At 44.3% G+C, this 16,360-nt stretch overlaps 1 protein-coding gene across 1 annotated transcript in view; it reads right to left on the bottom strand.

Moving 5' to 3' along the window:
* The window catches only part of CUBN (cubilin), a 212,734-nt gene that overhangs the window by 182,723 nt on the left and 13,651 nt on the right, over positions 1 to 16,360 (bottom strand). Inside the window, exons 11-13 of the mRNA XM_027820946.3 lie at positions 15,757 to 15,878; positions 7,689 to 7,875; positions 1,865 to 1,983 (exon numbers count right to left, since the gene is read on the bottom strand). Coding sequence (XP_027676747.3) covers positions 1,865 to 1,983; positions 7,689 to 7,875; positions 15,757 to 15,878 — 428 coding nt within the window. The remainder of the gene's footprint in view (positions 1 to 1,864; positions 1,984 to 7,688; positions 7,876 to 15,756; positions 15,879 to 16,360) is intronic.

The following is a 16,360-nucleotide window of genomic DNA, read 5'->3' on the forward strand; positions in this document are numbered from 1 at the left end:
AGGTATCTAGAAAAAGCTTATGTCATAATCATTAACATAATTATTGTGAGATGTATGTACAGATGTGTATATACACTGGAAAATACATTTTAAAGTCTGAATCAAAGCGGGGTTGACAAGCAGGTTTTGACCAGATAAAGGATTCACCTGTCTGCTTTGGTTCACATGTAAAATAAGCATTGTAAACCCACACAGTGGAAGCCCGTTTGCATAGGATGTGAACATGAGGGTGTGATGGCAATAGGAAATAAACCCCGGGGGCCACCCTGACACTGGGGACAAAACAATGTCTTTGGGGAATATAACGAGTATGTAAAAAGACACCCGTTCATCCTTCACTTCAGAAGCAAAAAGGACAGCACTTTTCACATTCATGAAAGGGAGAGCCCAGCCACATTGATGGTTTAGGAGAGACAAACTACTTTTAGCCGAAACAATGAGGAGTCCTTGTGGCATCTTAGAGACTAATAAATGAATTTGGGCATAAACTTTTGTGGGCTATAACCCACTTAATCAGATGCTTTTAGCCCCGAGTTAAGTTTAGACTCTAGGAAGCATGTTATACTTTTTGTTTTATATGGGCCCACTTCTATTTCCACCATTATTGTTATTCACTGTATTTTAGATCTTAGCCTTTGATGATAAACTTATGATGGTTTTCACTATATCTGTATCCCAGTGCTGTGATGTTATATTGGAGGTAATCCTCAGATGAACCAAACAAGCTGGTGTGTGCACTGTTCCTTTGGGGACAGTTTACCTGGTAATTTCTGAGAGTGTCCAGTGCTTAAGGGCTAGACACTCCAGGGGAACACTTCAAGGAGGCTCAGGGACTGGTCTGCACCTATCGTTAATCTGCAAGGCAAAGTAAGGGCTGGCAGAGCCCCAAGGATATTCTCTGTGTGCCTACCAGATTGGTGGTGTCAGGGAGCTGACATCCAGTTAAGCACAAGCAAATCTTCCTATGGTTGAAGGCAGTGAGATAACAAGGTCACTCACAACCTGGGCACCCCGAGAAAGTGCCACAATTTGTAGATCAGCTTTTCTTATGCTCAACCACTGAAGATGTGAATTCAGGATTCTACATTTCACAGACTCATAGAGATTAGACATGGATAATCCTGTGAGGTCATCTAGACTAGACTACCAACCTACCATCTAACCCATCACAGTGCAGGACTGATCCCTATTGGATATTCATTAATATTTCTAATGCAGCTGTAAATGGATCACATGCCAAACCTAAAGCAGTGTAAGAAATATGGTTTCTGTATTATTTAAGGTGTTAGTATGTGCTGTTTGGTGTTGCCAACTCTTGCAAGTCTATCGTGAATCTTGCAATATTTGCTGTTTGTTCTTAAAGCCCCTGCTCCTGAAGGCAAGTGATTATATGGGAATCTCAGCTGTTGTTTTTAAAGTAAATTTCTAAACCTCGTGGTCATGAAGAAAAGCATAAAAATGTAACTCAAGTGCACCATCCAGGTTCAGAAATCCGAAGTCTGATAAAAAGAACTAAAATTAATTCTTTTTAAAAGATCTTACGATTTTTGGTGGCCAGGCTCATGATTTTTGAATGTTTGGGGTTAGAAGTGTTGCGTAATTGATGGCTGCAAGAGAAAGAAAGAAACCTGAATTTGGCCCTCGATGCATAAAAAGTATTTCAGTTCACCTTTGAATACCTTTAGCATTTATTACCTGTTTGACAGTTTGTATTTACACTCCTTCCCTCAGACTGAAATTCATCCCCTGAAGTCATTTTTCCTGACTCCAGTAACACTTCCTGGTCATAATTATGACTGTGCTGATCAACTGACAGTTACTCATTCCAGTAGGGTGATTTATTTTTAGGTGCACTCTAGTTTACCTTATTGTTGTTAGTTCGGATAACCCAAGCACAGCTGACCCGGTGATCATACTGCTCACTGCCTGGATTGTTAGGGTAGCTGAATGACCCATTGGAGCCTGAAAGAAACCCTCCACAAACTGCAGGAAAAAACAAAACAAAATAGATTCATTACAGTTATTCCTGCATTGAAGTAAATAGAGTGAAATCCTTTACCATAACTTTTGATTTGGTAAACATTTAGAAAAAAAAGGTGAGAACCATTTGTATAAGAGGAATGGCTGGGATTTACTGAAAGCAGAGTGACCTCAGGTGAGTAATAAGCAAAAGAAGCCTAAGAATTAGCGATAGCTGGGAAATTTCCATCAATATGACTTTTTGATAGAAAATGCTGTTTCTGCAAAAACAAATTTTTTCCACAGGAAAATTCAGATTTTGATAAAGTTTTTCATTTTCTGTCAGGAAAAATGAAATATTTTGTTTCTGCTGGTTCAACTTGAACTGAAACATTTTGTTTCAGGTTTGTTCAACATTATACTGCATATGCCTATGCTGATGTAATGTCTCTTAGGAGTTGTAATACGGGTGCTTTATGTCCTCATTCTCCTCTGTGGGCCTTACTCCCTGACCAGATTACATCTCTCATGATGCACAGAGGTCACCTCTCTAACCAAGCTGTGTGGTGCATCATGGGAGATGTAGTCTGGTCAGGGAGTAAGGCCCACAGAGGAGAATGGGGTCATGCTGCATCTGAACTACAACTCCCAGGAAGCCCGATGGCACCATATGCAGATGCAGTTTAATGTCCAACTGAATCCAGATGAAATATTTCAATTCAGTTCAACAAACTGAAATGAAACATTTTTATTTGGGGAATGTCTAAACGTTTTGTTTTGATTGGAAATGTTCAAGTAAAATATTTCACCATTTTCTAACCAAAATATTTCAAAACTTTTCATTCCACAAAAAACCTGATATTTTGACATTTTGTCCAGATTCAGGACTAAAACAAATGTTGAAGATCAGAATTTCCTGTGGGACAGATATTCCAATTTTTAACTGCCTCTACTTTGAATAATTCAGGAACAAAAATCCAATTTTCATACAAGTAAGTAATAATCCAATTTTCATACAAGCTTAGTAATGAAAAGAATCAAGAGAAGAAAAAAATAGGAGAAAATAGGATATAGCCAGACATATCTCCAAATATAAACAGTTCTCACAATGGCTATTTAAAAGAGTTTCACTCCCCATGCCATACAAAGTTATAACTACATGCACAAAAGAAAATAAAACGGAAAAAATAAACAAAAGCCAAAAAATAAATAAAAACTACATTTAAAAAACCTTAAGGTTGCAAAGTGAGGCACTCAAAAGTCAGGAAACAGCAGAATTAAGGTTACTTGTGCTCATGCATTATGATACACTTCTTAATTACATGATAACATACTATTTTTCCACAGGAGCCCTGACTCATTCAGTGCACAGGATGAACAGTGCTCAGTTAATTAGTAGTCAGTCAATATTTTGTTTTCTTCTCGTTGTTGGGCACCATGCCTTATTTACTTCACACTATTCAAAAACTGTTATGAAGGCAGAATTACTTATTTACTCATGGTGTTCATCACAATAGTATCTGAATGCATTGCAAACATTAATTAATTTTCACAACAGCCTGTGAGATGAGTGGGTATTATCACTATGTTACAGATGGCAAACTGAGGCCCAGAGAGATTAAATCAAAAGTATCCACCACTTTTGGGCGCCCAATTTGAGACACCTAGAACCTGAGTTTTCGGAGCACTTAGCAGAATGTAGCAATGACTATGTTCAAAACACAGCTTCCATTGACTTCAGTCGCAGCTGTGAGTGCTCAGCACTTCTGCAAATCAGACCCCAGGGTTTCAGGTTGGGCACACAGAAAATAAGCAACACACAATTAGTGACCTCCTGTGCATGGGCACCAAGTTTGTATAATTTTTGGTGGTGCACAGAACAGATCCAAGCAGAGCCATCCCATCCATAGGACAGACCAGGGCAACTGCCCCGGGCCCCGCGCTTTGGGGGGCCCCATGCTTCAGTGGGACACGGGGTCCAGGGTGGCCTGGGGAGTAACGGGTGGCCTGGCACTGGCAGCAGCGAGCGACTCGGCCCCAGCCCGCTCCGCTCTGCCCCACCCCACTGGCTCCCAGTGTCGCTTGGGGGAGGGGGCGGAAGCCGGAAAGAGGTGGGGCGGAGGTGGGGGCTTGAGGAAAGGGGTGGAATCGGGAGAGTGAGGGGGCAGAGCAGGGGCAGGAAGAGGCGGGGCAGGGGATCGGGGGAAGGGGTGGGGGCGGAGCAGGGGCAAGAAGAGGCGGGGCAGGGCAGGCTGGGTCACTTGCTGCTGCAGCGACAGGCCCCCCGCTAACTCCCCGGGCTTCCCTGGCCCCCGTGTCCCCCTGAAGCACGGGGCCCCGCAAAGCACATGGCTGTTGCCCCGGTCCATCCTATGGATGGGACGGCTCTGAAAATATAAGCCCAAACATTGGCGAAGCTGGGCCCACGTTCCTGAATATTGGTGACGCACAAACACCATGGGCCCATATAACTCGCTGCCTATGCTCATGTGAAAAGTGTGGTTTAAGTGTCTTGCCTAGCAGGAGATAGGAACTCTGCAGCACTGGCAGCTATAGAATACAGTTCTCCAGGCCAGTAGTCAACTGCCTTAACCATGACATCATCCTTCCCCTTCCTGCAGTCCCCTGCCTCATTTCCTGTACACCTTTCAACATCTGCAACAAATGAGGCAAGGGTCCTACAGACAGCAGCTTCTTTCATTGCACAGCCCTGATCATCCCCAGAACAGGCCCATCCTATACACTGAATAAGGTAGGGGTCCTGTGGAAAAAATAGTGAGTGATCATGTAATTAAATACTGTATCATAATGCACATGCACAAGGGGAGCAAATTAAAATTTCATAGACCTGGCTTTCCTAACTTTTGAGTGCTTGATTTTGGAACCTTAATAATGTTCTTTTACATAGTCTTTTATGTGTAATTTCAGATTTAAAAAAAAAAACTAATCATACAGAAATTGCATTACGTGTTATCATATAGATACCCATATGGTTCATCAACAAGGTTTTGGAATCTTTAGCTCCACCACACAGACCTCTGCCATTTAAGCTAATACAGTAACTGACATTAACAGTATGATGTTATCCTTTGTGTGGACCAGCACTAGAGGGGGGATGAGATAATTTTCCAGCAGGTTTCACAGATATTTACCCAGCTATTTACAGTCCTCGCCCCCAATCTCCTTGCCCAGCCAGGCCCAGTTCCCTTTGTAACTTCTCTCTCTCTCTGGCCTCAAGCTACCCTTTCCCCTTATGTTTCCCATCTCCACTGCCTCCCATTACTCCCCAGCCAAGCCAATCCCTCTTTGCCAGCCAAGATAAGTGTCCTTGCCTCCACTGGCTTCTTCCCAGTCTCTTTACCCAGCCAATCCCAATTCTCCCCCTGCACCCTGGCTTCTTATCAGATCTCTCTCCTCTCCTCATCTCCCACTAGTTCTTAGTCGCACTCTTCTTGCCCTGCCAGTCTGTCTCTCCCCCAGCTCCTCACCCAATATCAGTTTCCTCCCACCCACTGGCTACCCCTCACGTCCTTCCCTCTTTCCCAGACCTTACCCCAGCCACTTCCAGGCTCTGCCCCCCACCCAGGTTTCTTGTTCCAATATACTTCTCCATTTTTCTCCCCTGAAAAGCTCCAGGTCCAGTTCATGTTCTCTCTACATTTGAATCAGACAGCTTCCTCCTCCATTCTGCCTGAATGCCAGCAAGAGGGTCATTGAGAGCAGGGAATACATCAGCTCTCTGCTCTCAATTCCAGTGGCTGGCCCTACCATAGCCTGCAGCAGCTGGGACCAGCCATTATAGAGAAAGTATTGTTTCAAGCTTTGGACAGGAGCATGCTCATTTGATCTGAGGGGATGGCGCACATGCAGTCTTCTCAGTATTAGGAGTCGTGAGAGGCTTGAGCATGCTCACCAAGGGTGGAATCTTCAGAGATTTTAGCTGTTAAGCTCTACCAAGTCTCTGCTAAGCATGTCTAAACTGCAATTTTTTAGAAGCTTATAAACTTGGCAACATGTAGGTAGATTTTCACAGAAAGGCACAGCTCTGACACAAAGGCCATCTCTCTGACAAATTTCAAGTACCTCCTCCAAATCATAGGTGTGCTAGAACTTTTTCAAAGAAAAGGTGACCAAGATTTTTTTTTTTTTAACATTGAAAGACAATGCATTTTTCCCTAGCCTTTTTCTTAGAAATGGCAGAAGCATTTTGGCAAAAATTTCAACTAAGGGTTTATTTAGTTTAGTTTATTTATTTAAATAAAATTAATACTTGAGGCAGATACCCAGCATGGAAAATTTCAGCCTGAACAGTTAAAGTCTGGCAAAGTTCTAAGCAACTAAAAACAGGGTCTTATAATGGGAAGTGTCAGCCAACTGTAATGTTAGATGATGCTACCAGCCCACACAACTGTCTACAATACATATGAAGTTGTAGAGCCCCACTGTGACAGACTGATGCTGGGGTGTGTGTGTGTATGTCAGTGGAACGGCATCTTGATATTAAATTAATTTTCATAAAGTATTTATAAAACATGCCACTGAAAAACAATGTCAAAGACAGGGCCATGTAATTTCCCTACAAATGTAACATGCCCTGGCTCTGTGGGTTATATTTCCTTTAAATAATGTTTTCAGTGTGTGGACTTCCTTCATGTTTTTATTGTTAACCAAAAACTTCAGGGCCTCATTTAGCTCTCCCTCTCCAATCTCCATGAACAGCAATGATGCTATGTTTTTGGCTGAGGACACATTTGGTCAGCTGCTGTTTCAAAATGAACTTTTTCAAAGTTTTCAGCACTCCCCCCACCCTCCCCGGTTTCTAAGCCACTGGGATCCACACAGTTTGGCTATCTTTCTCAATTCCTTGATTGTAGATTCAAGCTGGTTCAGTGTCAGAAAGCCATAAAGTTAAGTCCCGGTGTAGGCTCCTATTCTACATTGGTTCTGCAATGTAGTATTCACACTGAGGGTGATGAGGTGCACTGTGACTTACAGGTTCTATATTTCAGATAAAACATTTAAACTGAAGTCTATTTCTTGTAACCGTCTGCTGTACCGGGTAAAAATTAAAGATTCTGTGACACTCCTTGAAAAGAAATAGTGATCATCCTGGTTTCATTGACAACATTCTCTTTGTCACGTAAGTTCTAATATCCCAGACTGCATAGGGACTACTATAGAAAGCCTAATAGTTGCCACATTTGCTTGAAGCATATAGTCATTGCATTACCACAATCTAACTCTTTTTTGTGAAGCCCTTTGAGGCAAACCAAGTATGAAATACATTATATAAATCAAAAGCAAACTTTATTCTGTTCACTTGTGATTCCATTATTCCTACCGCAAATCCTCCTTCCCATCTGAATTAGTACACACATGATCAGGATTTGGAAGATCTCTATTTAACTACAGAAATCTAATTTTAGGATTTAAAGGGACTAGTCAAGGCTAGTAGGCCTAAAATTCAACCTGTCTGTTATGCTATTGTTGGTAAGCACGTGGAGTTAGAAGCTTTAAGCATTATGGGCTCAATACAAGAGTTCACTGAGGGAGTGGGAAAGACTCACATGGACTTTGGATCAGGATCTATTTTCCACTGCCTCTCGTATTTTAAACCCAAGGGTAAGACTTTTCCCTTATAAACCTCATCTCTAATCCAAATGCCTTTTATAGATATCAGATTGATAGGGTGGTGCTTCAGTTCTCAGTCACTATGCTTTTCATGTTACCTTGCTGGGGAGTCTGACACTGAGGTCCAGTCCAGGTATTTGTACATTCACAGGAATAGCCATTAATTCCATCAGTACAACTTCCACCATTCTGACAAGGGTTGCTAGAACACTCATTGATGTTTTCTGTACAATTGATGCCTGTCCAGCCTGGATCACACACACAGAAGTATCCAGAGAGTGTAGCCTGCAAGAATAAACTGAATGAAAAGATGCAGCAAATGGGAGTCAACTTAAGTCATTAATATAGTTAATAAAATGATTGATATTTATTATTGTTTTTAGTTGGCAGTGCTGGTGCAGAGAAACAAAGGAAGCACTCAGTAGTCAACTGTCTTGACATTAACTGTTAGATACTAAAAAAAGCCCAAGGCCTAATCGGATTAGCTCCTTGTTTTGTCTATTACTGCGTTGCAGAGGCCTTTGAAATTACCTGAAAAAGTCAAATCTGTCTTACTTTAGCCATCCAGAAAACTGTTTGCTTGGCACTGAAATTATTACCCTAGAAACAAGTAAATCAAGTTACCTCTCAGCGCTGTAATACAAGCCAGGACAACAGCTGTTTATAAATCATTTGTCTCAGGCCTGGTCTCTGAAGCCTGAATAGTCTAAAGGGGCCATGAGTGGGATTTAACTACTCCAGACAGAGTTAATGAAGAATGGAGCAAACCCAAAGGACCACAGGATCAGGCTAGTGGTCCATCTTGTAAGACCCAGGGGGTCTCAAACCCAGAGGCTGTTACCAGTTCATGCTCCATTACCTATGACCCATGTGGACACAGACCATGGGAAGTCCCGCGTCAAGGGGTCTGACAGATAGCAGCCACATGGCTCCTGAATGGCTCCCCACCTTATATAAACACAAGAGATGTTCTGGGAAGAGTCCAAGCAATGGTATGGATCTCCTGTAGCTGCCATGACCATTCCTGATCCCTGGTCTTGAACTCCTGGCTTTGACCTTGGCTTGATTTGGACCTCACCTCCTGACCCTGACCCTGAAACCTGACTTGGACTCTGATCCTTGGTATTGACCCCAGCCTGGAACTCAACCACAAATTCCTCTGCTACTCTCAGTCTCAGGTTTGACCCTGCTTTGATGTTTGGTCCCAATTACCCTGGTCAGAATCCTGACAGTTTGCCTGCACCACTCTTGCCTATGGTGAAGGTCTACCCTGGATGACCGTGGAGGCACTGGGCCCCTCCTTGTCTAACACGCCCTACAGGGTAGTGGAGATGCTTGAACGGGTTTGACCCTCCCAGGAGGAACTCCCCAAGCTTCAAGCCCAATTATCCCAGCTCGCAACACAGAACCAAGCTCTACAGAGGCAACCCACCCTGCTCCATGGTGAAAATGTGATACTGAGGTCCCAACTGGCACAGAACAGTGCAGATAACCAGCTGCTATGAGAACAGACAGCTTGGCTACAGGACGAAAATACCCAGACCCAGTGCCCCACTCAGAACATTTTAATGGGGACCCCCATAATTCAGGTGGTTTATTAACCAATGTTGCCTGCTGTTTCTGCTCCAACCCTGTCCTACCCCACCAACCTAGCAAAAGTATTACTCATTATTAGCCACCTGTTGAGAGATGCATTGTATTGGCCCTCGCCCCCATGTGAATGAGCGAGCCCGACGCTATCTGACTGGGATGCCTTCCTCCAGGTGTTTTCTACTATATTTGATGATCCACACCATGCCCACTCAGTGGAGGTGGCCGTGTGCAAACTCCAGCAGGGTAGGGACCAGACTTCTTGTACGCTGCCCACTTTCGGCAACTAGTCTCCGACACTGAGTGAAACAAAGCGGCGCAGCTCTACCAGTTCTATTGGGGACTATGGCAGGAAATTAAGGATGATCTAGTTTGTGTGGAGGCCCCAACCAATCTAGATACATTGGTCAATCTCATCATAGCCATCAGCGATAGGCTCCACAAACAACATAAGGAAAGGAAGGGGTCCTGGTCACCACTTGACTGGTACCTCGTGGTATCCCTCTCCAAACCAGACCCAAAACCCATGCAGCTGGATAACACCCATTGCCATGTGACCACTGAGGAAAAAGAGCACTGCTGTTGTCACGGGCTGCGTTTCTACAACGGAAGATCCAGCCATATTCTTACCAATTACCCATCCCTAGCTTTGGCATGACCGATTTCGGGAAACAACGCAGGCCCAGGAGAAGGAGTTGGCCTGGGCAAACCCCCAGATAATGCCCCCCTTCTCCTCACTGAGGCATGCCCCAGGCACAGTGTGTGCTCCCTGGACCTTAAAGGCTGGATCTGCTTGTATTCCAGGAGAGCCTTAGCAAATTCCCCCACAGTGGGCACTGGTGGATTCTGGGGCAGTGGACAACTTCCTCGATGCCAGTACTGCCCAAGCTCTGGGTATTCAGGCACAACCAAAGACTGTCCCAAACCTAGTGGAAACTTTAGATGGCTCACTCCTCTTGTCAGGGCCAGTGACACAGGAGATGGTGCCCCTGGAAGTTGCCATTTGCAACCATCTGGAAATCCTTCCATTTGGAACAATCTGCTCATCACATTTCCCCATAATCTTCAGCATTTCATGGCTGGTTTGGCAGCTCATGATTTCCACATCCTTTGGCATGAGCACCAGAGTAGCTTCTGCTCCAAGTTCTGCCAAGAAGTCTGCCCACATGGGCCCCAGCAACACCTCCACCCTTGCATCTACTATTCACGGAAGCTAACTCCAGCTGAACAGAGTTATGAAATTCGAGATAAGGAGATTCTAGATCCCGAAGTGGCCTTTGAAGAGTGGCACCACTATCTGGAGGGTGCTCAGTTCTCAGTACAGGTATATTTGGATCACAGAAACTTAGTAGCTCTGCCAAGCCAAAGCACTGAAACAGAGGCAGCTTCACTGGACCCTGTTCTTCACACACTTCAGTTTCACCATCATGTACCACCCAGAGGCCCAGAACAAGACTGCTGAGGCCTTGTCCTGAAAGGAGAAGATCTCACCAGCCAAGAGCCCCCTATGCTGAGTCTCAAGCCCCAGAATTTCCTGAATGCATTGATTCAGAACTTCCATTCGGCCAGCTGCTCCTTCTGATGGCCCTGAATGTGCAAGACAATCCACTCACATGTCGATTCCTGTGAGACATGTGTCTGCACCAAGACACTATACTCAAACCCCCGTGGCACCCTAATGCCTTCCAAGACCCCATTCAGATCCCGGGTAGCGATTACCCTGGAATTCTTGGTCGAGCTACCTGTGTCTAACAGTTACACTGTAGTCAACCACTAACAAAAATGGCCCACTTTGTCCCCATTGCACATACGCTGGCTGCAGAAGAAATAGCCCAGCTCCTGGTGGCTCATGTCATCCATCTCCAAGGATTCCAGGAGCGAGTCCCAGCTGATTGTGGTCTCCAGTTTCTGTTGTGGTTCTGGCATGAAACCTTGATTGCTCAGGACCTGCGCTTAAACATCCACTGCCTATCACCCACAAACTGACGGTCAGTCTGAATGAACAACTCAAGTGTTAGAACAATATTTGTGCTGCTTCACAAATTTCCACCAGGACAACTAGTTGATCCTCCTACCCAAAGAAGAGTTTGCTTACAACAACGCTGATTTTGTCTCCACCAGGCAGAGTCCATTCTATGCAAACTGTGACTTCCATCCCCCTTCTCCTTGCAACTCCACCAATCCCACAGCTGCCACCTAAGTATGCCAGATCCATGATGTCCAAGAAGAACTCAAGGCACATCTGGACAAGACCAAGGAAGATTGTAAGCAGTACGTTAACCACCAGTGCAGGGAACACCCAGAATTCACTGTTGGGTAAAAAGTGTGGCTCTCAGCCCAAAACCTCCACTCCGACTAGCCATGTTGTAAATAGTATTTCCAATACCTTGGGCCATATTTCATTAGCCAGGTAATTAACCCAGTGACAATGGGGCTTTAGTTACCCAGATCCCTCAACGCACACCCAATGTTCCCTATATCCTTGCTAAAAACATCAACAACCCCTTCACGCACCAGGCTCAACCACTACCCCCTCTGGTGCAGATCCAGGGACACGACAAATACAAGATCCATGAGATACTGGACTTCAAAAATCAAATATGGTTTCCTCTGGGAGAGCTGGTTCAGAAGAGTGATCCTGGGAGCTAGAATCCCAAATCCATGACCTCGTGACAGCCTTCCATGAGGCCCATCCAGACAAACAAAGGTCAGTGGAGATGCCCCTTAGGAGGTGTAATGTAGGGCCCCTGGGGTCTCAAAGACAGCCCTGAAAAGCTGCAGGTGGCAGACATCTTCATGCTGCCACGCAACAGAAGCTATAACCAGCTTGTGCTCCATTATCCATGACCTGTTGTAGACTCAGACCACAGGAAGTCCTGCCTCAAGAGGTCTGACAGGCAGCAGCCTCAGACCTCCTGATTGGCTCCCATCCTACATAAACCTAAGGGGTGTTCCGGGAAGTGTCCAGGCAACAGTGTGGCTCTCCTGTAGCTACCATGACCATTCCTGATCCCTGGTCTTGCACTCCTGGCTTCAACCTCAACTTGACCTGCAGCCTCCTGACCTGGACCCTGATCTTTGGTATTGACTCCAGCCTGGAACTTGACTATGAAACTCCTCTCAGTCTCAGGTTTGACCCTGCTCTGACCCTTATTCCTGACTGCCTTTGCCAGGATCCTGACACATCCAAGCCAGTGCGCTAAATCTGATAGTAGTCAGTATCAACTGCTTCAGAGAAAGGTGTAAGAACCCTGTAATGGAAAATTATGGAATAACCTACCTGACCATATGGAAATTTCTTCCTAACTCCAGTCAATTATTATGCCATGGAACATGGGGGTAGATACAGTTACAAACTCTTAATCATATTAAAGTAACTGCATTTTCTCAGAACACGAAATTCACTTCACGCACAAAGTCCAAGTATTTGGGGTCTATGTGGGTAGAATGCAGAGTGCTGGGGAAACTCACCTCCCTGCTGAGGCCTGTGGTGTTTCACTAAAATAGCACCCATTGACTCTGTACCAGTTGCATGGAATACAGGGGTCAGTAGTTCTGGATAAACACAGATCTGCTGCCGCACCTCTGGTCTGCTCCCATTGTGGTTTTCTGCACTAATAAGTGTGTGCACAGGCACCATTATGCAGCCACCCCATTAGTGGGATGCCTATCCAGTCCCTTTGTGGGGTTTAAGTATCATAGAGGGCCTTGAGCTGGACTGCCACTCCATGTGTTAACTTCACCCTTTACCTGTTTAAATGTCAATTTTTGGACACCTTCTAGGCTCTTACTTCAATGCTATTTATCAGCAATGAGTTCTGCAAATTAATGATGCACTGTGCAGGATACTATTTCATTTGACTTGTTCTACACTTGCTGGATGTCAGTTTCAGGGGATGTCCCCTGTTCTTTTACTATGAAGAAGGGTAATGGAAGCACTTACTTTCTCTGTACCATTCTTTATTTTGTGTTTCTCTCTTTTGCCCCTTCTTTTCATCTCCTCTCTAAACAATCCTAATCTTTCCTATTTCTCCTCCCATGAGGGTCTTTCCATATTTCCCATTGTTTCTGTTGCCCATCATTTGAGCCCCTTGTGCTTCTTCTATGACTTTCTTGAATGAATACAATATTCCAGGTGGGGGAAATCTCACCATCAATTTATAGAATGGCTCTATAATATTTCCACTATTATTTTCTATCCCTTTCTCTGCATGCGTAACTTTTTTGGTCCAGCAGCGCATATTGAGCAGAGGCTTTTATTGAGGTGTTCACAGTGATGCTAAAGTCTTTTTGCTGAGTGTTTACTTTTAATTGAGGGCTCAATAATGTGCATTAGTAGTTGCAATTACTTCTTCTGGAATGTATTACCTCATGCTTATTAACAATGAAATTTCATCTGCCTTTATGCCACCCAGTGATAGCTCTGTTGGGTTCCTCTGAAGTTCATCTATCAATTTTAGGTATTTACATGTGTCCCGTTAATACATTATCTGAGCATGTCACAGTTTTTAATCTATCGATCCCCACAACACCCGTGGGAGGTAGGGAAGTACTATCAGACCATTTTACAGATCGGGAACTGAGGCACAGAGAGGCTAAGTGGGTCACAAAGGAAGTCTGTGACCGAGCAGGGGATTGAACCTGGATTGCCAATGCTTAGTGCCCTAAACTAGTCTCCTATAGTCTTAACTAACCTACATTTTGTTAAAACAACAAGGAGTCCTTGTGGCACCTCAGAGACTAACAAATGTATTTGGGCATAAGCTTTGGTGAGCTAGCAAATAAATCTGTTAGTCTCTAAGATGCCACAAGGACTCCTTGTTGTTTTTGCTGATACAGACTAATATGGCTACCACTCTGAAACCTACATTTTGTTAGCTGCAAACATTTCCCCTCATTCTTCACCTCTTTACTAGATCATTAATAAACATATTAAACAATGGTCTTAATACAGATTCATGGAGAAATTCCCCTGCTAACTATTTCCATGTTGAAAATTGACCCACCCTCATAGCCACTGGATATGAGTCAACAGTGTGCCGTTGTTGCCAAGAAGGCCAATAGCATTTGGGGATGTATAAGTAGGGGCATTGCCAGCAGATCGAGGGATGTGATCGTTCCCCTCTATTCGACATTGGTGAGGCCTCATCTGGAGTACTGTGTCCAGTTTTGGACCCCACACTACAAGAAGGATGTGGAAAAATTGGAAAACGTCCAGCGGAGGGCAACAAAAATGATTAGGGGACTGGAACACATGACTTATGAGGAGAGGCTGAGGGAACTGGGATTGTTTAGTCTGCGGAAGAGAAGAATGAGGGGGGGATTTGATAGCTGCTTTCAACTACCTGAAAGGGGGTTCCAAAGAAGATGGATCTAGACTGTTCTCAGTGGTAGCAGATGACAGAACGAGGAGTAATGGTCTCAAGTTGCAGTGGGGGAGGTTTAGGTTGGATATTAGGAAAAACTTTTTCACTAGGAGGGTGGTAAAATACTGGAATGCGTTACCTAGGGAGGTGGTGGAATCTCCTTCCTTAGAAGTTTTTAAGGTCAGGCTTGACAAAGCCCTGGCTGGGACTATTTAGTCGGGGATCGGTCCTGCTTTGAGCAGGGGGTTGGACTAGATGACCTCCTGAGGTCCCTTCCAACCCTGATATTCTATGATTCTATGACCATTTGTTTGTAGTGTTTGTTTTCTGTCTGTTAGTCAGTTTCTGACCCATCAGTGAATTCTGGGTGTTGCCCTAAATGGAACACTCCCAGATGTTTTCTATTGATGGTATCTGCTGTGTACTATGTTTTACTCTCCATTCAACTATTTTTTAATAGTCCTGCTATCTCTTATTCTAAGCCTTTTAGCTTAAAGCGAAGGTTAAGGGGTGATTACACTGTTTAAGTATCTACAAGGAGAACAAATATTTAATAATGGGCTCTTTGGTCTAGCAAACAAAGGTATAACACAACCCACTGGCTGGAAGTTGAATCTAGATAAAGTCAGACTGGAAATAAAGCATAAAATTTTAACGGTGAGAGTAATTAACCCTGGGAACACTTTACCAAGGGTCATGGGGAAGTCTCCATCGCTGCCAATTTTTAAATCAAGATTGGATGTTTTTCTAAAAGATCTGCTCTAGAAATTATTCTGGGGGAGTTCTATGGCCTGTGTTATACAGGAGGTCAGACCAGGTGATCACAGTGGTGGTCCCATTCACAAGCAGCAAAAATTGATACAGGATTCATAGCACCACAGCCATGTTGGTTTTGTGCATTTAAGAAAAAGTACCATGTAAAAATGAACGCTGTGATTATATTTTGTCATTATTGTCATGTCTGAGTACATCAAACTAGGGTCAAATCCTGCACTGACTTACACTTCCCCCCTCCTCCCGTGCAAACCTACTATATTCTAGGACAGTAGGTAAAGTATGGTGAAGAACACTTCAGAAATGCATGTAGAAATCACCACCAATGGGGTTGCACAGGGGTAAACCCATGCCGATTTTTATCCTCACTGGTATGCTGTGTCTTAATGGTCACATCTAAACAAAATTGTCTCTAACTATGAGGAGACATACTTACTAAGCACTGTCCATTTCTACACGGGTTTTGATGCTGACAGGTATCACTGACTGGGGCACACCCATTTGGCCCATAACCACTTCCAGTGTAGTCAGCTGGGCAGACACAGGTAGGTGTAGGACCTGTGGAAGATGAGACAAAACATACATAGTAATTAGCCTGGTCCTGATTACAGTAACAATATCAGCTTTGTCATTAACAGTACGTGAAACAGAGTCTCAATTTGAAACAGGGCTTTGCAAAATGCTTTAGTCTATTAACAGGTGATCTGTTTTGGGATGTTCTTCCCTGCTCTGTGTCCACTGTAGTCATTAAGACTACTGGTTACTGGAAAGTCTTAAGAGAGCTGTGGAGGCCCACGTGTCTTTGCAGAGAGGTGCAGAATGGAATCTATAGCTGGAATGAGGCAGAGGGGTTCCAGGAGGGGAATTGTGGGGGCTGGCAACATCCGCACAATGAAACCTGCAAATGTCTGGTGGTGGAATCTGGATGCATTCTGACGATACTGTAGCACTGCCAGAAGGCTTTATCTACATTCTCTGCAAATGCCAGGTCACTGCCTTTTGCACCCTTGTGCATCCTAGGTCTCCCGTTGCTAGAGGCA

The sequence above is a fragment of the Chelonia mydas genome, chromosome 2 (genome assembly GCF_015237465.2).
Source record: "Chelonia mydas isolate rCheMyd1 chromosome 2, rCheMyd1.pri.v2, whole genome shotgun sequence".
In the NCBI taxonomy this organism is placed as follows: domain Eukaryota; kingdom Metazoa; phylum Chordata; order Testudines; family Cheloniidae; genus Chelonia; species Chelonia mydas.